This window comes from Hippopotamus amphibius, chromosome 15, assembly GCF_030028045.1.
Source record: "Hippopotamus amphibius kiboko isolate mHipAmp2 chromosome 15, mHipAmp2.hap2, whole genome shotgun sequence".
NCBI classification, from domain to species: domain Eukaryota; kingdom Metazoa; phylum Chordata; class Mammalia; order Artiodactyla; family Hippopotamidae; genus Hippopotamus; species Hippopotamus amphibius.
In genome coordinates this window covers 40,120,828-40,145,558 of record NC_080200.1, presented here as the reverse complement: position 1 = coordinate 40,145,558, position 24,731 = coordinate 40,120,828, and the positions used below count along the sequence as shown (strand labels likewise).

At 39.7% G+C, this 24,731-nt stretch overlaps 1 protein-coding gene across 2 annotated transcripts in view; it reads left to right on the top strand.

Annotated features, from left to right (window-relative positions):
- WDR70 (WD repeat domain 70) overlaps nt 1–24,731 on the top strand; it is a 282,841-nt gene that overhangs the window by 213,103 nt on the left and 45,007 nt on the right. For both annotated transcript variants that reach the window (XM_057708918.1, XM_057708919.1), the window contains exons 11-13: nt 15,198–15,297; nt 18,060–18,144; nt 19,600–19,738. In XM_057708918.1, the coding sequence (XP_057564901.1) occupies nt 15,198–15,297; nt 18,060–18,144; nt 19,600–19,738 (324 nt within the window). The remainder of the gene's footprint in view (nt 1–15,197; nt 15,298–18,059; nt 18,145–19,599; nt 19,739–24,731) is intronic.

Sequence of the window (24,731 nt, the reverse complement as noted above, 5' to 3'; positions counted from 1 at the left end):
ACTAATCCTTCCACCTGTGCACTTGATCGCGTTCTTCCTGCTTCCTCTGAGACTTAGTTCTATCAGTTACTCTCTTTCCTGTGGTTTTATCCTTTTCATCCCTACTGGCTCCTAGAAAATACACTCAAGCTTCTGCTTCTTATTTATTTGACTTAACAAAAGCCTTCTCCAATTCTTCCTTCTTTCGTTGTCAGGTTTCTACCCAGAGTACCCAATATTTGCTGTGTCCACCTCACAGATTCACTGCAACTGCCCATATCAGAGTCACCGACTACAACTTAAATTGTTTTCAGACATACTCCTCCATCACTCAGCTGCACGCCCCGCCTGCTCTCACCTGGACCACTGCAGGTGTTTCTTAACTGTTCTCCCCGCCCTCAGTCTTCCCTTTTCCAGTTTCTGTTTTTCACTGCTGCAGGGTAATCTTTCAAAATACAGATATGATCATATTACCCCTCTCTCCTTAAAACCCTTCAGAGGCTCTACATTGCCGATAGATATATGGATAAAAACTCCATTAACACATATGAAGCTGCTATGATTTGACCTCCTTCTCTCCAGTCTTAGGTGCTACTGGTCCGTTTGTAGTACCACCTCTAGTTGCAAAAGCGATGTGCTGTTTCACACTTCTAAGTCTTTTATATTCTGAGTCCTCTAGGGGAGTAAAAAAATTTTTTTTGTATTCCTAGTGATCTCCTCCTTAACCTTTTAAGAGCACAGTCAGGCACCTCAGGCTTTACCTGATTTCTCTTTCCTCCACTTCCAACCTATCACCATTATGCTTCCATGATAGAGTTAACCATTATTTTGTGGGCTTACTATACAGTTGTGGATAGTACAGTGCAGTGCAAATATTTGTCTTTATGTTTGCCTCCCTTTCTAGACAGATCTCCTGGGGAGAAAGGAGCCATTTTACTAATCTGTTACTCACCTGCAACACCTAGCATAGTGCCTTGCACATGGTGACAAGGACCCCATAAAGATTTGTAGGATGAGTGAATAAACAGTTGGACTGATTTTAGCAAATATTAATTGGGGCTGCTTCTGTTGGCTTAGTGTTATACTTTTAAAGTTTGATAATAAGTTTTGGATTGTATGCCTTTGATATCACTGTACTGAAATGCTGGCTGCTATATCATACAGTTTTAAAGAGATCTAAAGAGCAGGGAGGAGGATGTGTTTGTAGCTAGTGACTTAATACAATAGTCTGTGTGAATACTTAGATCTTTCCCTCACATTGTCACGGGGCACAGTACAAGCTCATCCATACATTTCTTTCCTAACCAAATTGTACAAAGCTAGAAGAAGGATTTCATGAAATTTATCATCATTTTCCCTCTGGCTCCCAGTCTTCCTCTCCTCCATCTCCATGCAGATCTGAAGACTTACTCCTCTGTTCATGACCCTTCAGTTCTTTTGTTTCCATTTTTCTCTATGTTAGTCACTTTCATAGCCTCCCATTTTACCAAACTTAAGGTCTTGTTCTTAGTTAGACTTCTTTTGAAAGTTTGTTGTCATCAGTAGAACTGTTCTACAATCCTTTCTGCACCTGCAGCTGATAACACACACTATTCTCTATTTCAAGCATATGGTTCCAAAAGATAAACATAACAATACACTGGTGATGTTTATGTTAAATGAGCCAGTCTTCTCCAGGCATCTGCTGCACAGGCGCAGAAACAGATAAGTGGTTTCAGCTATTGGCTGCCAGGGGAACAGAAGGGTTGCCACAACAAACTCGCCAAACAACCCCAAAAGTCCCCAAGAAGCATAAACTTACACTGCTGGAAAATCAAAATTAGTAAAGGACTGTGCATTTTTAATTCTTGACCTTAGCTTTGTCCCTTGTGTCCCTATGTAGAGATCAGACTGCTTTCTGCAACAACTGGGCCATCATGAGGTTTTTTGAGATTCACATCTATAGGATTTTGAGATTCACATTTGCGATTCACTCAGCTTTTGAAGGAAAGTATTTGAAATTTCTCTGCTCACTCAAAAGTTGCTTTGTAGTGGAGTTGGATTGTGCTCCCCGTTGGAAGCTTGGTCTTTGAATGACATTGATAAGGTTGGCTCCAAGGAAACCCAGCATCCTCTTTGCCCTGGCGCCACTGGGCCCGCCACCCTCCTCCCCCCACTACTCCCTCTTCCTCCCCCTCCATCCTGCACCACCTCTCTATCCCTCACTTGAACTGGCTGCCAGAGTTCACAGACAGCTGGGCAGAGAGTGGCTAAATCTGCCCAGCTGCCCGGGAAGCTTGGCGGCCAGGCCGAGGGAAGGAAGCATCGGCTCTCTTTGAAGGTCGGCTGCTAGTGAATCTCAGGCAGCTGGACTTCAAAGGGGGGACCGCCGGGCTTTCCCTCCTGTCTAGGCAGGTCATTCCACGGCACTGTGCTTCCGGTGTTGGCATAGTGGCTTTCAAGTTCCTCTTCAATTAGAGAGCTGAATTGAAAGCTGCACTTGTGTTCACATTTGTGTTTTTTATGTGCTATGGACAGTCCAAGATCTTAACTCCTGTTGGCCAAGCTTAACAGTAAAGATGGAGGAGAAAAGGTAACATCATACAAAGGACAGCTAAGGAGATCCACAGCAGTTAGTAGGGTTTCCTCATTGCTAGTCGTACCTTGTGTTATTTACCAAGTTTTAAGTGACTTCAGGGACTCTTGGTGCGATCTCCTTGAGTAAATGCTAATCAACATATGCATATGGACTGAGTTGAGCTAGTGACCTGGAATTGGGTTTGTTCATGGACGATGGTTTTATCTGTTTCCAGAAACTGGTGTAGTGTTCACCCACTCGCCCGTACTTCACTCTCTTGCTGCGCTTTGCCCGCCTTTCACCTTCAAATTCCCTTGGTGGTTGGGAAGAGGACTGGCCTAGTAAGGAAAGAGCAAGGGTGCTGCACAGAGTCCGGGTCCACCTTAGTTGCAAATGAGGGTCAGAGTGGAGAGAGCCTGAAGTCAGAAGAGCCGTGAGTATGTATGAGTATAGTAGTGGTACTTAAAAGTGCAGGCCCTGGGGCCAAGCTGCTTGGGTTCAAATCCTGGCTCAGCCACTTACTGACCACATCACCTTACCTTTCTGCACCGCCATGCCCTCCCTGGAAAAAGGGGATATAATAGTGCTTATCTCATAAGGCTTTTGGAGGATCCGAGAGGTTAATACAGTTAGTACCGTGCACTTAGGACAGAGTAAATGCCCAATAAATGCCCGATAATTGTTAGATGTTATTATCATGTGCCAGATTCCACTGACCAGGACTAGAGGAGGGGAAAAAATGATCGATTTGTGATTTTCACTGCCCCTGTATGGATAAAAGGCTGCTAGCTTCTGCCTGAGATGGCATTTGTAATAGAATTTTTCTTTTCCAGAAATCCCTAATAGTGTAAAAAAAAATGTATTATGTAGTTTGAAGGAGAAAAAAGTTACTTGATGTTATCCATGTCTTTCCTTGCACTGCCCTTCCTGGGAGTATAAGGAGATGCGGTTCATTTAGAGCCGTTACTGTAATAATCTACACAAATCCAAAAGAAGCCTGGTTTAAAACGTGGCAGCAAATGTAAATATAAATATATAAATAAATAAAAAGCGATGCTTTAGTAAAGAGTACAGTTTCTGGAGTTAGAATCAGGGTTTGAATTTTTACTCTGACAGTTTATTAGTCATATCTTTTTGGATAAGTTACCTCACTAAGTCTCAGTTTTCTTGGTTGTAAAATGAAATAATAATGAGATACACGACAGGAGGCTTGTTTTAAGAATGAAATTAGAAAATGTATGTTTTACTGCACTACGTAACCTGTCATTGTTATTACTGTTGCCGCCACCATTAGTATTACAAGTTAAAATTATTATTGAATCACAAGGAAGCCTTCAGTTTATGCAACAATGATTTTACAAATAGAGTCCCTTTCCCTAAGATTTTTGTTCTGTCTAGATCAGAGGTTAGCAAACTATAGACCAAATCCAGCCTGCCACCTCTTTTTGTAAATAAAGTTTTTTTGGAACACAGCCTAATCCATTTGTTTATTGTCTATGGCTAATTTCATACAGTAACAGCAGAAGTGAGGAGTTGCAACAGACACTTTATAGTCCTGAATGCCTAAAATATTTACTGTCTGGCCTTTCCCAGAAGAAATTTACTGATCCTTGCTTTAAGTATATGTTTCCCCAATTAAGGTCCAGGGAATGTTATTTCTATTAGGGTTAGTAAGTACTTTCTGAAAAGAAGAAGGAAAAAAAAAAAAAAGTTCCAGAGTCACATAAGCTTTGGAAATGTTAAAGAAGTTGATTTATTCTAGGACTACTGCTTAAAAGACTCTGGCTTTTAATATACTAATGTGCATTGTGAATCTTCAAGACAAGGCCATGGCATGCAAATAACTCTAGTTTCCCATGCTTACTTGGCTATAGAACGACCTCCACCCCCCACCCCCAGATCTGATGATGTTACACAAAACATCCTCTGGGAAACCCTGCTTTGGGGCTGTCTCCTTAGAAGGACTTTCTTCTTAAATCATTCCTCTCGGTGATTTAGGTGATGTCCTCATTTAGAGACCTACAGAATAGCATATGAGATTCCGTATTGCCTCATTCTTTTCCCCAGTAAAATTATACTTTGCTTAAAAGTAAAATATACGAGATATTTAAATGCTCTAATAAGATAATATCCCCATCTTTAAATGATTCTGTATGATGTCTCCAAGGTTAGAAGTGGAGTCTCAGAGTTCAAAGTTTCATTTCATGCTTTCTTGAAATTCTAAAAGCATGGGTTTTCTGTAGGGCTTTAATGTTTTTTTGCTTCCAGATTTCTAAAGCATAAATCTCAAGTGCCTAACTGGGATACCAGCTGATCTCAGCTCAGGTTTATAAGAAGGGAGATTAATGTGAAGGTAACTTGTGCCTTAGCCATAAGGGGTTTGTTTTATAGACTAAAGTAAACACCTTGAATTTCAAGTTGCAAGCACATGGGGAGTCAGAAAATTCCAGAGCAGTGGCATCATATTCTGCCTGTGACTCACACATCTCAGTGGCTGAGCTTTCTCCTGCAGCTGCAGCTTCCATCTGGTCATCAGACAGAACCCTAGGTGGTCACACACTGCAGTCACCTGGTTTGAGATGACCAAGCAAGCATGTAGTTGCAACATTGTCCAGTTATGAATGAAGGCTGGGCTATCTCTTTGCCAAATAAATGCTAAGTCATAGCCGTTTTCTGAAATCATAGTGGTTGCAACAGTGGACCTGGACTGAGAGTGGAGAATCCTGCTGAAGAGTTCAGCTCTGGTCAGAAATGCTCACTCTCGCCTCCTCCCTCCCTCCCTGGCTGCCTTCCTCTAGCCTGCCCCGCCCCTTTCCTGTGAGCTTCCCCATTATGGCAGAGGCCAGTTCTTAGTCATTTTGATGCCCTTTAAGCCTGGCTTATACTTGTTGCAGTAAATGTTTTATGAAAGAATAAGAGGTCTTAAGTGTTTCTTCTTCCTTCCCAACTTGTGAATCATTTCAAGAAAATTCCACATCATCTCTTCATTTATGTATCTCTGTGTTGTGTGTAAAGTGGGTCCTCAGTAAATGTGGTTGATATTGTAAATGTGGATCCTAAAAACTTTATCATCACACTTTCATTTTGTGGGGGAGATGAATGGACTTTGCAGAAACCTTTGTCAGATATCATCTTTTGTCTTTATTTATTTTAAAAAAAATGAAGGGAGGGAGGGAGAGATAGAAGGAAGGAATGAAGGAAGGGAAGAACATCTTGGCTGGAACATAATTATCTTTTTAAAAAAAGTTAGAAATTTGGAAACTGTCAACTTGCTATGAAATATGTTGTTTCCTTGAAACATGCTCAAAAGTTCAGAGTTTCATTTGCTATATTTATTAAGTATGTTCATCTTGTAAGCACTGTGATATGTGATACATAACATATTATGCTGTCCTCTAAGACTCATTGGGGTTCTTAGAGTTCAGATGATGTGCCTGGGAAAGAAATAATCTGAAGCTGACTTACTTGAAAGAAAGGATCAGAAATGTGAGGAAAGAGCTCTCATCTAGTAACATAAAGAAAAGCAATTTAAACACACAACCCTCCCTTCTGTGTCCCCCAAGAATGAGCTATTTTAAGCGTTCACTTCTCTCACTCTAATATTGTCTTCTGGAATCATTGTCTTAGTGTCAAAGAATATATAGAAGAAATGGCTGCAGCTGGTTGAAAACAGACTACAACTCCCTAAGGACAATGGTTATCTCAAGCAACCCCAGCAAGGATTAAGGAAGTTTTCCAGAGAGAACTTTTGGTCTCATAGGCAGATGCAAAAAGGCAAGAGAGGAGCGTAATGATTATATAAAGTAGAAGACATGATAAAGTTTAATTAACTTTAATTATAGAGTTGTAGGACTAGTTTATGATGGATATTATTTGGTAGAATGCTAAGGTAGGGGAGCGAGAATTTACCTTCTAAAACGTTATTAATGCTCCTATAGTATCATCTGACTTATAATAATGACACTTATATAATGTTTACTGTCTGCCAAGCACTGTTCACATCCTTCATGTGTTGCATTAGTTAACTTTTGCTGCGTAACAAACTACCCTGGAACTTAATAGCTTAAAACAACAAACATTAATGATTTCTCATGATTCCCTGGGTCAGTGGGGCGGTACTTCTGGTCTGAACTGGCTTGGCTGCTTTATTCTGGGTTCTGTATTGCATCTGCAGCTAACTAACAGCTCAGTCGAGGCTGGATGGTCTAGGATGGCCTCACCTACATGTCCAGCTGTTGGCTAGATGTCAGCTGGTGCTACGGGGATGACTGGACACATGTTTCTGGTCATCCAGAAAGCATCTTGTGCTTTCTCACAAGGGGGCTGGGTTCCAAAAGCAGCAAGAGAGCAAGTCCCAATGTATATGCCTTTACAGTTCTCTTCTTGTGTCTTGTTTGCTAATGTTCTCTGTTAGAGTTCTCTGAGAAGCAGATGCTAAGATGTATAAAAGATTTATTGCCAAAACTCCTGTAAGGGAAACGTGTGTGGGGAGCTAGAGGAGGCTCGAGAGTATCAGATGGTGATGCATGTCTGATTCCTATGAAAGAAAGAGGGAAGGAGTGAAGGAGGGTTGGCTAGGAAGAATCTCAGACTGCAGAGCAGTTCTAAGAAAGCTTCGGCCAGGCCAATGGGAACTCCTTAAGCCTAAGTCAGCCAAAGGCTTTGCTCATCTGCTCTAGTTATGCTGATATCCCAGCATAGCAGCTACAATTGGGACTACTCCTTGATTAAGTCTGTAGTCAACAATCTCTTTGTGGAAGGACCGGGAGAATTATTGCCCTGCTGAGTAGCACTTTCCTTCCTCTTAGGAATCTGGCTACCGCTATAGTCAGTTGGTTCCTGATCTGAAAGTAGGGACAGATATGGGAACAGAGCAAGGAATCATGACTTTTTATTGGGTGACCACCCTCAGCCTCCTGCTCCTCCGTTTATCTCTCTTTTTGATTGTGGATATTAAGCAGTACCTTTGTTGTCTGCCCATCTCTTCTACCCAAGGAATGCCATGTTCTATTAACCATCTCCACATTTTTCTGCACATCAAGCCCCTTGGCTGCCTCTCTGACCTTGCCAGTCATTAAGGTAATCGCAGCCTCTTGGCTTCTAGCAGTTAAGTACTGCAGCCTGGCTTTTGTTATTTTGGGCCTCATTAATCCCATGGATGTTGATGGCCCAGCTCAGTGACATTAGCCCTGGGCAGCAGAGGAGACCTACCAATGAACTCCTTGGTGATGCTGGCTCCCTCTCACCTGTATATTCCTTATGGCCTTGGTGAATGGTACTTCTTCTGGGCCCTCCCATGAAAAATAATATTCTGTATTTTTGACTTGAAGCAATATATCCATCCTAGCATGCCCACTTTCCCCAGTCTTCTTATTCTCTTCTCTGTTGTCTGCCAGGACAATTGGAGTGTTTTTATTTTACTCAACATTGGCCATCACTCTTCAGCCCTCTGTAGCATCCTTGCAGCAAGTTTGCCCAACCCCTGGGTTCCTTGTACAAAACCTGCCCCCAAATCAATGAATCCTGCTGATCAAAGCTCTCTTGATTAAGCATCCTCAAAATCCAAACTGAAGATGCTTCATGGCTCCTGCCAGTAGCTGCTAGCTAATTCCTGCATCTCTTTTGGTGTGTAATCTCTTTCCTTCCTTATCAGGCCCAGCCACTTCTCCAGCTCAGTAATGCTGGGATTCAGCACTATTATTGGCATAGAAGCCAGAAGAGGAGGTAAGGGCAGGTCCTAAGAGAAGTTACTGCTGCTGTGTGGGGGAGGGGCAGTTGTAGCCTCTTCCAACACAGAGGGATTTCTAGCTGTTACTAGGCAAGGGTGGGCCACCTCCATAGGCTGTGAGGGTTCGGGGGCCTCTGCAGATCCAGCATCTTATAGACATCCATCCAAATATCCTATCCTTATGTTTCAGAGTCTCAGGTTTTCCCAACTAGAGCCCTGACCTTAGAATAGTAGACGTGCCTTGGCTGATCATTTAAATATCTCTGGAGCTCTGTAAATCGGACTACCAGATCTCTTTTGTTTGTTGCTCAGCTGTGTCTGGTCTTCCACTGCAGCAGATGAGAGCTTCTTGGAAAGCTACTAAAGGACCTTCTGGCTCGCCCACTTAGTCTTTAACTGTTAATGATGCTCAGTTTCTCATTGTCCCTCTGCAGGGATAATGACTTAGCAGTAACCAGCCAGCACTATTGTCTTTGTAGGTATCTTCCTCCAATATCTTTTTAAATGCCTAAAACGTTTTCCCCACAGGGACAGTCCCCTGCACTAGGAAGTTTTCCCAGATCACCGCCAGCGAAATCTGTAGCAATTGGACCACAACCAAGTGCTCAAGTGTATCATGTGCTCCATAGTCCATTTAGAACAATGTCTTCTTTACCAATGAAGGAGGCAGTCCTAGATTTTTATCTTACCACCTATGTCATTGGATTATTCCAGGTGCCACTTGTGATAGTCTGGGTCCTCTGAGAAACAGATACCAAGATAGGGTTAAACATATAAGAGATTGCTTGGGGAAAGGCCTGTCAGGGGAGTGGGGATGAGGGAGCCTGAGAAGGCTGGAGAAGGGAGCATGATGCAGGCCATACCCCTAAGAAAGAGAAAGGAAAGGAGTGTTACATGTCCATCAACTGATAAATAGATAACAAAATGTGGTACAGCCATACAATGGCATATTACTTGACAATTAAAAGGAAATGAAGTATTGAAACGTACTGCAACACGGATGAGCCTCGCAAACATCATGCCAAGTGGAAGCAGCCAGTTAGAAAAGATAGCATGTTGTGTGATTTCACGTATCTGAAATATTCACGTAGGCAAATACACAGAGACAGAAACTAGATTAGTGGTGGCTTAGGGCTGATGGTTGGGGGAAATGGGGAGTGGTTGCTGATGTGTTTGGGGTTTCTTTTCGGGGTGATCATAATGTTCTAAAGTCGATTGCGGTGATGATTGCTCAGTTCTCTGAAAATGCCAGAAACACTGGACTGCATACTTTCAGTGGACAAGTTCCAGGGTATGTGAATGATATCTCATAAAACTGTCATAGTAAAAGAAAAGAAAAAAGGATTGTACAGAAAGAGTCTTAGACTGTAGCCCAGTGCCCAGAGTGTTTCAGTCAGGCTCCTTAGGAGTCCTCTCTCCCCTGTGCTAGTCGTTGGCCAGGAGGGGCCCACGGAACGCCTGGCTTGGTCACAGAGGCAGTGAGAGTGTTAGCCGTTATCCTTTCCACAGTGGCGAGTCTGAGAGGCACATTTTCATGGCTGCATGTCCTGTAATCCCAAAATAGTCACCTGGCCATACCCAGACTCAAGGTGTAGAGAAGCATATGCCACATGTTGATGAAAAGAGAAGCAAAGCTATATTGCAAAGGAGTGTGACATACTTGCGTTACCTCATTACATTCTCCTAAGCAGCTTGTGGAGTGGGTACTGTTATTAATCTCATTGAATAGATGGCATAGGGAGATTAGCCCAAGATGGTGAAGCCTGGATTTGAGCTCACCAGCCTGACTCCACGATCTGTGCTTTTCATCATTATACCATATTTTCATACAGTATATTAATTTGACCATCACAGAATCTTTTGAAGAGGTTTTATTGTCTGATTTCTTTTTATTAATGAAGCCTTCATGGGAATAGGGAACTGCAAATTACCTTTATGTGACAGTTCCTACATTTTTGTATACATCATTCTCATAATCCTTACTACACATCTCCAAAATCAGAGGAACAGGAGGAAATTATATTCAGTCTAGACCTCTATTTATTCTGGTTTTTTTTTTTTTTTTAAAATCTTGGCATTTAAAAAAGTCCTGGAATATTTTAAATCCTGGTATGGTAAGTAACCCTAACATGTGATTGAAAATATAGAATTGATTGGAATTACTTGATTATAACTAAGCTTAAAAATAGATTCTCAGTGAAAAAGAAAATGTACATCTATTGAGGGGGACCTAGGAGTGGATTTGAGAGGACAGGTAAATGTGAGTACACCTAGTTTGTTAGATAGCCTAGCATTTGCTTCATCTTCCTCTCAGAGTTTGTGTTTTGGTCGCATAGTTGCATTTCAGCGACTTTGAGAGAGGAGGTGCCCACTATAGAGGAAGGAAGATAGTGGATCAGATGCCACTCAGTCTGTTTGGGAGTTGAGGAGAAAAGAGTAAGAGTGGGAAGATGTGGGGGGCATGTTATTTGAAAGATCAATAAACTATGAAACAGAAAGATTAAGCGTCTTGACCAGGGTCAAACGAAATGCAGTAAGCTGAAGTTTTAGGTCAAGTTGGCTTGGCTTTGGGACCAGTATTCTTTGCACTAAATTTTCCCCTATTTTCAGCCCAGCAGTTTATTTAAACTCTCTCATTTAAAATAGTTTATTTCACTGTTTTATTAATTATAAAACATTTTGATTCTTTTGAGGGCTGTCTTTCCTCTTGCACTGATAGGTATACACTAGAGTGATAGAAGGATCTTGGGATCTAGCTAGCTGCTGGATGGAAGCTCACCATCATTACCACCGTAGAATATTTGGATTATTTAGAATTACAGGAAATGCTATATTTAAGACTTTGGGGAAGAAATCATATTTTTCTTTGAGAATTTGGCAGACTGCATTAGAGAGGAAAGACTAGAATTAGCATAGCCACAGAAGGCAAGACCAGGACTCACAAGTAGATGTTAGAAGGAGGGAAGCTTGGGCCCAGATTAAGACGGGTGTTGCCAATTAGAGCCACCCAGACAAAGGCACTGATGCTGCTTGTGATGTAAGGAGTTCTGTACTGCTGGAGGCTCTGTGACCATCTGCTAAGAAGGGACAGTTTTACCAGTTGGAAGTTTGTACTGCATGATCTCAGAGAGGACCTTTAAAACTCTAGGTTTTTGTGCTTGCATTTCCCACCATGGTGAATATTTGATACTTGATGTTCTCCAAATCTAATATAAGGCGCTCCTAAGAATAGGAAACCTATATAAAGGAGTTAATAATCTCAACTTCGCTAAAGAATGATGTTCTTTGCCTAGCATGATTTTAAAAGGAATTAAAGGAGAAGTTGTAGTTTTATATTTCCCACATTATGCCAGAAGTGTTTTTCAGTCAGGTTGACTTTGTTTTCAAAATGTGAGGGTATTTTTTGTCGCAGACTGTCCAATATTGATGTCTTATGCAAATTTAAGATCTCCTCTGGCTATCCATTTTATTTCATCGGAATAAACTTTTTGTTACTGGTTAAAGTGGAGTTAATAATTGAAGAGCACATTTGACATAAAATTTCAATCGGAATGGAACTACTTGCTTGCTCTTGGGCTCATGCTGAAGTGTATATGATGTGATTCCTTTGTATTCTACACCTTTTAAGGTTCTTTATCCCATCTGACTGGTATATGATATGTACATATCTACATATGTGTGTGTATTTATATTTTAGAATATTGGTATTCATGATCTGTTTTGTCCCGTTAATAATACAAAGTACATACTGATCAATTAGTCAAATTATAAAATATTAGGTATTTACCAATTTTTTCTTTTCCTAGAGAATCATAGAGCTGTAAGTGACCTTAGAATCATCTAGTTCAATCCGTTTATTTTACAGAAGATAGAATTGTAATCTGGAGAGACTAGGTAATTTGTCTCCAGTCATACTGCCGGTTTTTGACTGAGCTAAGTCCAGATTTCATATCTCCTAGTCCTGGCCCAGTGCTCTTTTTCCTTACCACATTACCTTACTGGTAACTTATGAAGTGATGGGTCTTCCTTCTATTTAGATGTATATATGTATTTATTAGCATTAAAAATAAACAAAACATTCAAAACAAATGAACAAAAAATTAATTTCACTAAGAGGCCAAATGTAAGTACAGGGCTTTTTGGTAAACTGTTAGCACTACAGTATCTTTCAAAAGCTTTATTTAGAGATTAGGAGTTGACAACTTATTGAAATATAACTAAGTGGCGTATTTTCCATATTAAGGCTAGTAGCAAAGTTCTGCTTTTCTGAGGAAAAAAACAGTATATTCAATCTATTCTCCATGTGTCCAGAATGATCTTTTAAAGAAAGTCACATTACTCTTCCCCAATAACTCCTTTTACCTTTTACCTTCAGGATAAAATTTAAGCCCTTAGCATGGCCTTACAGCGTGTGATCTGGGCCCTGCTTGTGTCACCCCTCACCTCTGCTTTCCCTCTTAGTTACCGTTAAGTGACTTTTAGTTCTTTGACTCAACCAGCTCCTTTACCGTCAGGCCTTTCGATGTGCATGTGTTGGTTTTCTGTTGCTTTGTAACAAATTACTATCACAAATTTGGTGGCTTACAAAGCACCAGTTTATTATTTGACAATTTCTAGGTGAGAAGCCTGGCCTGGTACGGTTGGATTCTCTTCTTAGGGTCTCACCAGGCTAAATTGAGCCTTGAGTACATGGAGGGCAGGTGGTTGGGGCACCGACACACACCCCGCCCCCGCCGTCCTGCGAGCCGTTGAACATCCACATGTAACTTTGCAGTCTACCCCTCCGTATCCGTGGATTCAACCAGCCACAGATCAGGTAGTACAGTACGACGTATTTATTGAAAAAAAATCTGTGTAAGTGGACCCATGCAGTTCAAACCCTTGTTGTCTAAGGGTCAACACTCTTGGCCTAGACTGTGGCTCTCATCTGGCCTCAGAGTCCTCTTTCAAGCTCACTGGTTTTGATAGAAGTCAGAACCTTGTTTCTTCAGCACATTTTTTAAGTCCACAGTGGCATGTCAGACGCCTCTCATTCTTAAAATCTCTCCAACGTACTCTTCTGGCCCAACTCTATGGCTTCCTTCTCTGTTCTCAGCCAGGAGAAGGCTCTGCTTTTAAGGACTCGTGTGACCCTTCAGTCCCACCTGCATACTCCAAGATAAAATCTCCCTATTTTAAGGTCAGCTAACTAGTACCCTTAATTATACCTGCAGAGTCCCTTTTGCTAAGTAGAGTAACATATTCATGGGCATAACACCAGTGAGTGGAGGTCTTGGGGGTCAAAATTCTGCTGCCACCGTACAGTGAATACCCTGTGCCTGGAATAGTCTTTCTTGTCCCGTATCCTTCTCCTTCGTCTGCTAACTGTTTCTTAACTTTATCCACTGGGTCTCTGATTTCTTCTTGCCCCTCTTTTTTCCCTCTCTTCTCATGTTCTGATTAAGAACCTCTCTTTAGCACTCTCAAATTGCTCTATACATCCCCACTGTACCACTTGTCACTTTTTATGCTTATCCATATCCTTCCAGAGGACCATCTGTCAACTCTGAGGAGAGAAGCCATGTTTATCTCAGCACATTTGTGTTTCCCTGCTGACTCATGTGTCTGCCATACAGTTGATTCTCAATTAAAAAAAAAAGAACCAGGTTAATCAGTGAATTATTTGTATCCATGAAAAGAGGAAGCATGATTACAACATGATTACTGTCTTTAATATAAATCTCTAAGACTGTCACCTGGAGGAAGAGAGAAGACAGTTTTAACTCAATAACACAATTTTTTTTTAAGGCTTGCTTTTATGAGGTAATGTGTTCCTCATTACTGGAAACTTTTTGGTGGAAGCTCTGTGATGGAGTGTCAGGGATATTATTGGAAGGCTAATGTACGTGAGCTCTTGCTTTGTGACTCATTCTTTATTAGGGTTGCCACAAACCGATAGAGATGGGTCATTTGTATTCCTGTACCTGTGGCTCCCAGGAGAGACCTACACTCTGGCATCACTAGTTATGTCTCTGGCTATTCACTGTGGAATTGTCCAGCCTGGTGGATCTGGGATAATTGACTCCCTAGTACTTTGGCCTGTTCTGGCTACTGAATTATAACTGGGCGGCAAGATTAGTGTAGTAGAGTTACTTTTATAAGTCATTAACTGTTCAGAAGCGACATTACAGGTAAAAAGGCTAATAACATACGTCTGTAGAGAGGGTGTACAGGGTCGTGTTTAAGAGCAGCCTTCTTGATTCAGACTCCTAGCTTGACCACTTACTAGCTGTGTGGCTTTGGACAAGATACTTAGTCTCTGTGCTTGGTTTCCTAATCTGTAAAATGAAGGTAATCTTGTAGAGTGAATGTGAGCACCATAGGCAAGTTAGTAGGAGAATACAGTGCCTAGGATGTAGTAAGCATTGCCTGATGGCCGGCTGTCACCATCATCAACCTCAACCTCATTATCCTACAGGCACAGTGAAGGTAGTTCAAGACTTACAACCATGTGCGCAATGTCTGGCACATACTAGGAATACAGTGACATTTTTGAGTTAATATGTTCATTTCTAATTTTTATTTATAAAGAAATTTATTCTTTCAGGTAACTATAGGAAATGGTCCCCACAACTTTATAAGTATAATAAGAAGAACTAAATGTGGTGCTAATCTTGCGTTGCTCAGAGCTTGCTAAGGCAGTCTGAAAAATATCTGCTACTAGAACTTAACTTCGTGTCTTCTTTTCACTTACTAAAGCAAATGGATGTTTTTAAAAGCCTTTTGAAATTTTTTCCAAAATAAAAATATAAGGTGAAATTAACATTTTAAATATAGCTATATATCATTTTCTGAACGATGAGGTAAAATATTCTTGCCACAAAAATGTTCTCATCTGAATTCAGATAAGATTAACATCTTATTTTTTAACACTTTGCTTGTCTTTGCAAACAGGTTCATCCTAAATTCCACTATAAACAAGCTCATGACCCGGGCACAGATACTTCTTGTGTGACATTTTCCTATGATGGTAATGTCCTTGCCTCTCGTGGAGGTACGTTAAAAGCTTTCTTTTTGATATGTTTCTATACATAAAATGATCTTTTTAACTCTAACAAATATCACACTAATATCCTAGCACTTAGTAAAGCTAGTTGTGCTTTTGTTAATGTACCTTTGCCAATCTAGTTTTTTTCATTAAAATGCATTTCCAACTTGGCAATATTACTTTATTAAAAGTTATCAAGTAAAATGTAGAAAATTTGTACTTTTTTTGCCTAAATTTTTGTTTTAGCTCCAAATTCCATCAGCGTTTGGAGCCTCCAAGGATGACCTTTGCCTCTACCTTATGGAGTTTTGTAGATGATATTCTATATTTTTTTCTATATCACTTTATAGTTCTGGGTCTCATATTTCAAGTTCTTCTATTTGCTAACCATTGCTTTTTTTTTTTTGTTCAAGCACTAACTCAATTCAGTTAAAAAAATTTGTATGCCTGGATGTTATTTTTTTAATAGCTCTGTAATTCTCTGTGGTCATATTGTAAGTTTACCTATCCACACTCATATGGTTGAATATAGATTGTTTCTAACTTTTTGCTAAATCTTTCTCACATGAATAAGTGATATGTTGATAGAAGGAAATAAGAGAATAGTGAGGGCAGCTTATGAACGAAACATTAGGGGGATCTATGGGGCGTGACTGAGGATCTTCCAGTAGGCCCATTTGTAGGGCAAGAAAAGAATAAGGGTAAGTAGGTTGGGTCCATATTACAGATGACCTTAAATATCACATAAAGGATTTAGCCTTTATTCCATAGACCAAATTAATCTAGCAACACTGTGTTTAGCCATTCATTCACTCACTCAACTACTGTATTTCGAGCAACTATTCTGAGCTAAGCATTATGCTAGGTGCTTGGTGTAAACTGTGGACATCACAGCAGGGTTCTTCTCCTGAAAGAATTTACAGCCTGGTGTGGAGGGTCGTGCAAGTGAGGAAGACATCGGCTTGACACAGCTTTCCCCACAGTTTAACTGGTCCGTGTCCGTTTACCCTTGGAAACTCCATTCAGATTCTCTTTCTCCCAAGGAAGCCTTATATCAATATATTATACCCAAACTACCCTCACTTACATAATTAAAAAAAAAAAAATCAAAGCACATGCACTTGTATTTTCTATTTGTGGTATACATGACAAAGATGGATATGTATAAAATATATGTTTTGGTTCAGCAATTCTGACCTGCTATTTGAGTCCTAAGATGACTCTTAATTAAGGCTGTATACTGTACTCTTTCCTTACAAACAGTGATTTTTACCCCAAGAGTGTATCTGAATCTCTTGGGAAGGTGTTTAAAACAATACATGCTCCACTTTAGAAATTCTCAGGTTCACTCTTGCATCTCTAGAGTGGTATACCCAAATCTCCGAGGTAGAGTGGGGTGAGACCAGGGGAATCAGAGGGAGTGTACTTTGAAAATTCTTCCTGGAGGATTCTGAATAGGCCAGCCCCACCCAGTCGACTATTACTGCCTTAGAAGTATAGGACCAGCTCCATGTTAGTCAAAGCCATTTTAATGATCATTTTTACTTTCCTCTTCCGTCCTATGCTAGTTATGGGATAACGTCGTCAACAGAACCTTTATACTGTATTCCATCCTTTTCCTTCCTGGATGTATAGAATATGCCAGGTGGAAGTTTCTCTCTTCAGCAGAGTCCCCAGGGTGTTATAAGGTGCTCCTGCTAGCTCCAGAACCTGCCAGATTAGCTAAACTGTTTAATACAGATTCATGTTTTCTTACTTTTTGAGGATTGTGAGGATGTGTAACCTTTTAGTAAAGACTAAAAGCAAAAAGGTGAGTCTTGCGAAGTTCTTCCAGTGTAAGCAGATCTCTAATCCAACCAGCTGTGAATTAGTGCACCTGCCAGAAGTTGGGCTTCAGAGGAAAGGTCGCTGGGGAGAGAATGGGGATTTTTATTGAACTCTCCACTCACCTCACTTGCATCTGATACTGATTCCTTATTGGACCCGAGGGGTTGAGGCAGGTCTCAGCTGTGGACACCGGGGAGAAAGAACAGCAAAGATATTACTTATATGAGTTTTGGCTTTCATTATGGACAGGAATTAGTTAGTAGCCCTGTAGAAATATTTCCAAAGTGATTCTTTAAAGAATATTCATTATACTTTAAATGGCTTGGAAAAGCTGTACTCCCTAGCAAGGTGAAGAATGATAGCCACAGACAGTTACACTGGAGGGAAGGGAATCACATTAGCTCACCCTCATTAGTGTAAATGGATAGTTTCACCCACACACTAGTGGGAAAAAGAACCTGTTGTGAATTGAACTATTTTCAGTCCTGATGGTTGTTAAATTAATATCTTAAGAAGTCAAGTTATGCTCAAGTATATCACAGGGAAACTACCATCTGCTCTAAAGTCACTCTTTAGAGAAGATTCTCCAGGGTCTCTTCTAGCCTACAGATGCTACATCAATCTGTAAAGTAATTTCTAGGAGGCTAGTTCATTTTCATGTATCTTTCTACTGTTCTCACGACTACTGCTGTCAAGCTCCCCAGTTAAAAAGTAAAACGGGTTATGTGCATCCCCTTCCCTCCTTCCTTGCCTCCTGCCTCCCTCCTTTCTCTCCCCCTCCCTCCCTCCTCTCTCCCTCCCTCCCTCCCTCCCCTGGCTCTCTCTCTCCCTTCCTTTTCTTATAGTTATACACTAAGATTAGCAAACTCTAAACTTGGGACTGGTTCTTTTTTTGCAAAATTTACTTTCTGTCTTTTTTTTCTTTCTCATTCCTCTACCAGGTGATGATACATTAAAGTTATGGGACATCCGGCAGTTTAATAAGCCACTTTTTTCAGCCTCGGGTCTTCCCACCATGTTCCCAATGTAAGTAGCATATTTTTAGTATTTGATGAGCACGAGAGAATGGAAAAGTAATTTTTTCATCTTCATGTTAATTTATAGTATATGTCTTAGATCTTATAGAAAAGGGACTTGAAGAGTGATTGAAATAGGTTTTTTGAAGGATGAATTTTTGTGTGTCATTTTGTACATTCTTCAGATTATAAAATTTTATTTTTGCAGTTGAAATGATATATGCTCATGTGTTTGTGTGTGTGAATATATATATTGTATGCACGCATAGGTCTTGGGGTAGTAAAAACATTTTAAAGGATTGAATTATTCTTTTAATAGTGTATAAATGACAGAGTAGGCCTGTCTTTTATTTGTTGTCTATTAAAATTTGAATCCTTGTACCATTAAAGCAGTTTTTCATAGTTGCTGAATATTATATGTCATTTTCTCAATTTTTTCTTATCATCATTCCAAGCAGTCGGTCACCTTTACTTATTCAGACTGTCTTGCTCTGGGTAGCTGAACACTGTTAATTTCACTCCACTAAGTTGATAACTGAAGCTTTAAAGATTTTTCTGCAAGCAGCTGAGGTTGGGGTTTGATCTCTAAGTCCCACAATTGGTGTCTAAGCAAAAATTTCTGTTTGGGTAGAAATAAAATTTCACATCTGTACTAAGTAACGACCAATAAGGAGTGTGGGAAGGTAGTGGAAGCAGCATATGGAGGAAGCTGTATAATATCAGAGCACTGTCTCTGACACAGTCTACTGCCCATGGCATTTATCTGCTGAAACAAACAGACGGACAAACAAACATGAGTCTATAGCTGATATGAATTTGTTAAGCCTTCTGCCTGCTGCAAGTAATGCTAACTCCATAGTGGCTTTGGCTCATGTCTTAGATTATTCACAGTCAGGTGGCCGGACCTCTCATCCACAAGCGCTGTTGAATTGTAGCCATCGGTTAGGTTCCAGCGGTGTAGGCTGCGCCTCATTTCATGGTGCTTGACTTGACAAAACTCAAATTATTTGAGAGGTACTGCTGATAAAAATAGTTCTTAAACTGGTCAAAATAGTCACTACTTAGACATTAGTCATACACTGTCTATTTGTGTATATATTGAGTTTTTCCCACGGTCTATTTACATCGAAAGACGTTATAATGTATAGAAATTAGAGCACAGATTCTGGAGTCAGACTAAGTTCGAACCACAGCTGCACCACTTACTTTTGTGATCTTGGACAAGATTTATTTGGCCTCTTTCTGCCTTGGTGTCCTAATCAGTAAAATGGGGATGATGGGATGTACTTCATAGGATTATTGTGAGTGTTAAGTGAATTCATACAAGTGCCTGACTTACTATAAACCCTGTGTGAGAGTTGTGCCTTATTACAGCAATGTTGTTTATGTTTTATTTAACTCACTCATTATCCCTGCACTCTTGTGGGGTCATAAGCCTGTGCTTATAAACTCTTTTTGTCTGTAGGACTGACTGCTGTTTCAGTCCAGATGATAAACTCGTGGTCACTGGTACATCTGTTCAAAGGGGATGTGGCAACGGCAAACTTGTTTTCTTTGAGCGCAGGACTTTCCAGAGGGTGTATGAAATAGACATCACAGATGCGGTATGTATGTTCTTTCCTCCCAGCTTTGAGAATGAAATAAAGTTTGCCTCTTAGCCGTTTGGTTTTGGTTTTGAAATAGAACACAAGCTCTTGCCCTTGCAGTGCAGTGGTAGCTGCTTTTTCTCTCCAGCGCGGGAATTATTAGTACATTGCAGACTGGCTTATCTACACTTTCCCCTCCCCGACCCAGTATTTCCTATAGCCCAATATTTCCTATAGGCCCACACTTCAGTCAGAATTGCATCTGGGCCTGGGATGTGTACCCCCTCTGCCAACCAGTTTGAGGAGAGGAGAAGCTGATTGTCATGTGGCATATAGAAACGAGCTTCCTCGATGCGCATGTTTGTAAGGATTCAGGGATCATGGACAGACGTGAAACGTTATGCCCTCAGAATGTGATGAAGTGTATCATTGAAAACTCTGACAGAATTCTCCTTGTCAGAGTTGTCGGTAAGACTCAGCTTCCACTAACCTTAATTTCTATTTCGTTATTAGAAGTTTAAAACATTTCAGATTTAACTTCTACATCCAAAAACGCCCTTTTTAGTTTTCTTATTTAAAAAAAATTTTATTTATTTATTTGCTTATTTATTTATTTTTGGCTGCGTTGGGTCTCCATTGCTGCACATGGGCTTCCTCTAGTTGCGGCAAGCAGGGGCTACTCTTCATTGCGGTGTGTGGGCTTCTCATTGCGGTGGCTTCTCTCCTTGCGGAGCATGGGCTCTAGGTGCTCAGGCTTCAATAGTTGCGGCACTCGGGCTCAGTAGTTGTGGCTCACGGGCTCTAGAGCACAGGCTCAGTAGTTGTGGCAAACGGGCTTAGTTGCCCCACAGCATGTGGGAATCTTCCCAGACCAGGGCTCGAACCCGTGTCCCTGCATTGGCAGGCAGATTCGTAACTACTGCACCACCAGGGAAGTCCCCTAGTTTTCTTTACATAAGCACTAAAACACCAGCATGCGTGCATTCATTCATTCATGTCTAGAGACTGGAGCCATATGTAATACAATAATAGTGAAAATTCCTAGAGGAAAATCTGAGCTCCTTTAAAGTCTTTTAAAGTATGTATTATTATTTAGATGGTAAGGCAAATCACTGTTATTTTTCGAGTATGAAACAGGCCAATTAATGTCTGTGCAAATTTTCTTTGGCTTATTGTCAAATCTTTAGTAATATCCTATATCTTAATGCTTTTACGTAAGTTTCTCCAGTTGTTTCAGTTCTTTGTAAACAGTTGAGATATATTATGTACTTAAATGATTCAGACAATTGAACAACTGTTTTTAAATCACGAGCAAAAAGCTCCTGTCTCTAATGTTCTAGTATTACTGTGGAGTCTTAAGTTGTAGGCCCTAAATTTGAAACCATGGTGTAATTAGAGACAGTGAACTAGAAATGAGGCTAATTCTAGATGAGTACTTAAGTTTTGTAGAATCTAATCTCATGACATAATTTGAAATGTGCTAGCACTAATAATACTTTTTTATGGGTGCATCCAGGAGCCAACTAAAACACTAGAATCAAAGAGAAACACTCTCGACTCTAGCAACTTTAATCTCAAAAAATAAAATTATTGTAATTGGTTGTTCCAGAAGTAAGTTGGGGTTTTTTTGTTGTTGTTTGTTTTTTTAATGCCTCTCAATGACTATACATCTCAGTATTATTCATGGGGTTGTTTTTAAATTATAATTTAAATTGAAATGTAAATAAATTAAGGGATGTAGAAGTATGATTGTACTTTTAAAGATGTGGATGTCGTAAGTGTACAGAACACTGTTTGTTGTGTTGCTCTGAATTGTTTTTCTAGCTAGTTGTTTTTCTCCATAGCACTTAACCCCACCTCATCTATTACATATTTGTTTTTGTCTGTCTGCTTCCACCAGGATGTATGCCCATGAGGGCAGAAACTTTGTCTATTTTGTTCACTGCAATATTCCCAATGCTTAGAACAGTGGCTGGCACAAGATGTAGTATTTATTTGCATACGTATAGTGTAGGAGACTGGGTCAATGTTCCCTGTGATTAAGAAAAAAGAAGAAGAAGAAGAAACAAAAAGGCAGGTTTTAGAAGAAAGACAGCGAGTCTGTAGTTGGTATGTTGAACTTGAAGTACCTTTAGGACCTCTGGGTGGAGATATTCAGTGGGCAGATGGGTAGATAACTTTGGTGCTTAGAAGAAAGAAGACACAGTTGTGGGAGAAGTGTTTGTAGTTCATAGTTGAAATGTTGGTTGCCGGTCATAGAAAGGGCATAAAGGATATAGGAGATGAACCTTGGGAGACAAGGGCATTTAAGGGATAAGGAAGTGAGGAGAAACAAACAAAAGAGTGAGGTCATTAAGGAAATAGAATTGACCATATGTTGAATTATCTTGGAAAAATCAGAAAAATATATTGAATATATTGAATTATCTTAGAAATATATTGAAAAATATGTTGAAATATATTGAAATAAAATATGTTGAATTATCTTAGAAAAGTCAGAAAAAAAACTGATTTTGAGACCCATTTTAATAGATGGATGAAGAGAGAACTTCATATAGGGACAAAACCACACACCTTAAAGTGGCCTTTTAAATCATTGATTTAGGATTCTTTGTCTTTTTTTTTGGTTTTTAATGTCAGACAGCATTGTCTTTTGTGTATATTGTGAAATGGTATGCTAAAGGGACTTTAAACTGCCCTTTTGATCTCTCTTTTCTCAAGTTTTAAGTCCTCTTGGAATGTAAAAAAATAAATTCATTCTTTGGGATGGAGAAAGAGGGTGGACACTTTGCTAGAAGGGCCAAAAAACACATTTTGTTTTATTTTATTTTATTTTATTCTTCTTTTGTCATTAAAAACCAGGATTGTTGTTTCTTTTGGAAATACCACACTCTACTATAATAAGGTACTTACTGTATTGAGGTGTGTTTGTTTTTTTTTAATTAATAAAATTTTTTTAAAATGTTTGTGATGGTTTTTTTGTTTTGTTTTGTTTTAATTTTTATTTATTTATTGTTTTTTGGCTGTGTTGGGTCTTCATTGCTGCACGCGGGCTTCCTCTAGTTGCAGCCAGCAGGGGCTACTCTTCGTTGAGGTGCACAGGCCTCTCATTGCGGTGGCTTCTCTTGTTGCGCAGCATAGGCTCTAGGCACACGGGCTTCAGTAGTTGCAGCATACAGGCTCAGTGGTTGTGGCTAGCAGGCTCTAGGACACAGGCTCAGTGGTTGTGGCTAGCAGGCTCTAGGACACAGGCTCAGTGGTTGTGGCGCACAGGCTTAGTTGATCTGTGGCATGTGGGATCTTTCCCAGACCAGGGATCGAACCCGTGTCCCCTGCATTGGCAGGGGGATTCTTAACCACTGTGCCACCAGGGAAGTCCTTGTATTGAGTTTTAATTTAGATAAAAGGCAGCATCTTGTATTCTCAGGATCAGCATTTAGTTGTCTGCTTGTTTGACTAGACGCAGGCAATGGTGGTGTTAGGTCTATCCTAAAGCCATTTACTTCAATTAAGTGTGATTGACTGTGTTTTCCCACACCTTTTTCTAAAACTAAATAAATCCCTAAATATTTATATTCTGGAATGCCAAGCTCAGCATGTGTCGGGAGCCAGACATTGTTTTCAGTTAGGGAATGTTAACAGTCTATACAATTAATTTCCTAATAACTAAAAACTGTCCTCCAATCTTCACAATAAATAGATTTAAAAATATGACAATTGTATTTTCCATATTTATTTTTGAAGCAAACTTTTTTAAATGGTTTTAATTAATTACACTCTCTGCATTGTCATATGCTCTGAAAATTTTTCTTTCTCTCTTCAGTGTAGAGACTCAACACTCTTTGCTAGGAGATGACAAATGTTTAACATTTACTATTTTTACGGTGTGATGTTTGTACACATTTTACAGTTCCGCTGAAATTATTTTTAGTTGTTTCCTTTGTAGTCCAGTTTTGTTTCCTCAAGTTTAAAAAAATGCATACCCTCATCATCTAATTCTTTGTAATTTGAGTAATGTGCTTATTAGCCTCTTTTGTAAGATAAATTCCAGAATATAATTTGATCTTGAACTTAAAAGCTCACTTCTGTGTTTGTGTAAGATGGGACCCTAGAATTCTTATATATTGTGTAAAAAGCCTCCATTACCCTGTTTTATGTGAAAAAAACACAGAAGAGAAGGAATGGACAAAATGTAATTTGGAGATGACCTATCTTTTTTTTTTTTTTAAGTAATTATGTTTAGAAGAAACATAGATAAGTCTTTTCAGAGTTCCAGTTATTTTGGGAAATGCTGTGAAGTAACATTTTAAACTATTATTAGCTTAGTGATTTTTCATCAAACTATGCTTTGTGGCAAAATGACTGATAGAATGTCCTTTTTCACTAATATAAATCAAGGGATGCGGTTTATGCAATTGTACTAGGTTATAACCATTTATACTCTTTAACCCAAGTGTAGTGAAATACACTTGTTTTGACCTGGTATAATTTAAGATGGTGGCCTCTTCACCTCAGTTGTCCTTTGAGCAGTAGTTTAAGAGATAGCAGACATTCTCTTGTGTAGAGAGAAAAAAAGGTGGAAAAGAAAAAAGCCAGAAATTTCACACTTGATCCTGACTTCTAATTTGTTTGTTTGCTTAAGTAGTTTGGTGAGGGGCCTCTTGCTTCTGTAAAATCTGACTGAACAAAGTGAGGAAAAGAAATAGAAAAACTAAACCTTTATTTTTAAAACATAGCTATAGCATCCAGCACAGCTGATCTAGCATTTGGCCACCGAATGGAAGGGAAGGGAAATTTGCTGTGGCATTTTCAACTAGATGCCTTAGACATTTCAAAGTTGATTGAGAATCCTAGTACCCACATAGGAAACGTCTTGCAGGGAAGAAAAAAATTCATTTGTGATTATTTAAAGAATATTTGATTATCTTAAGGAACATTTTTTAACCATTAAAGAGAATAGATAGCAAAGAACAAGCTATTTATGAAAAAAATCTAGCTATTTATCTTAATT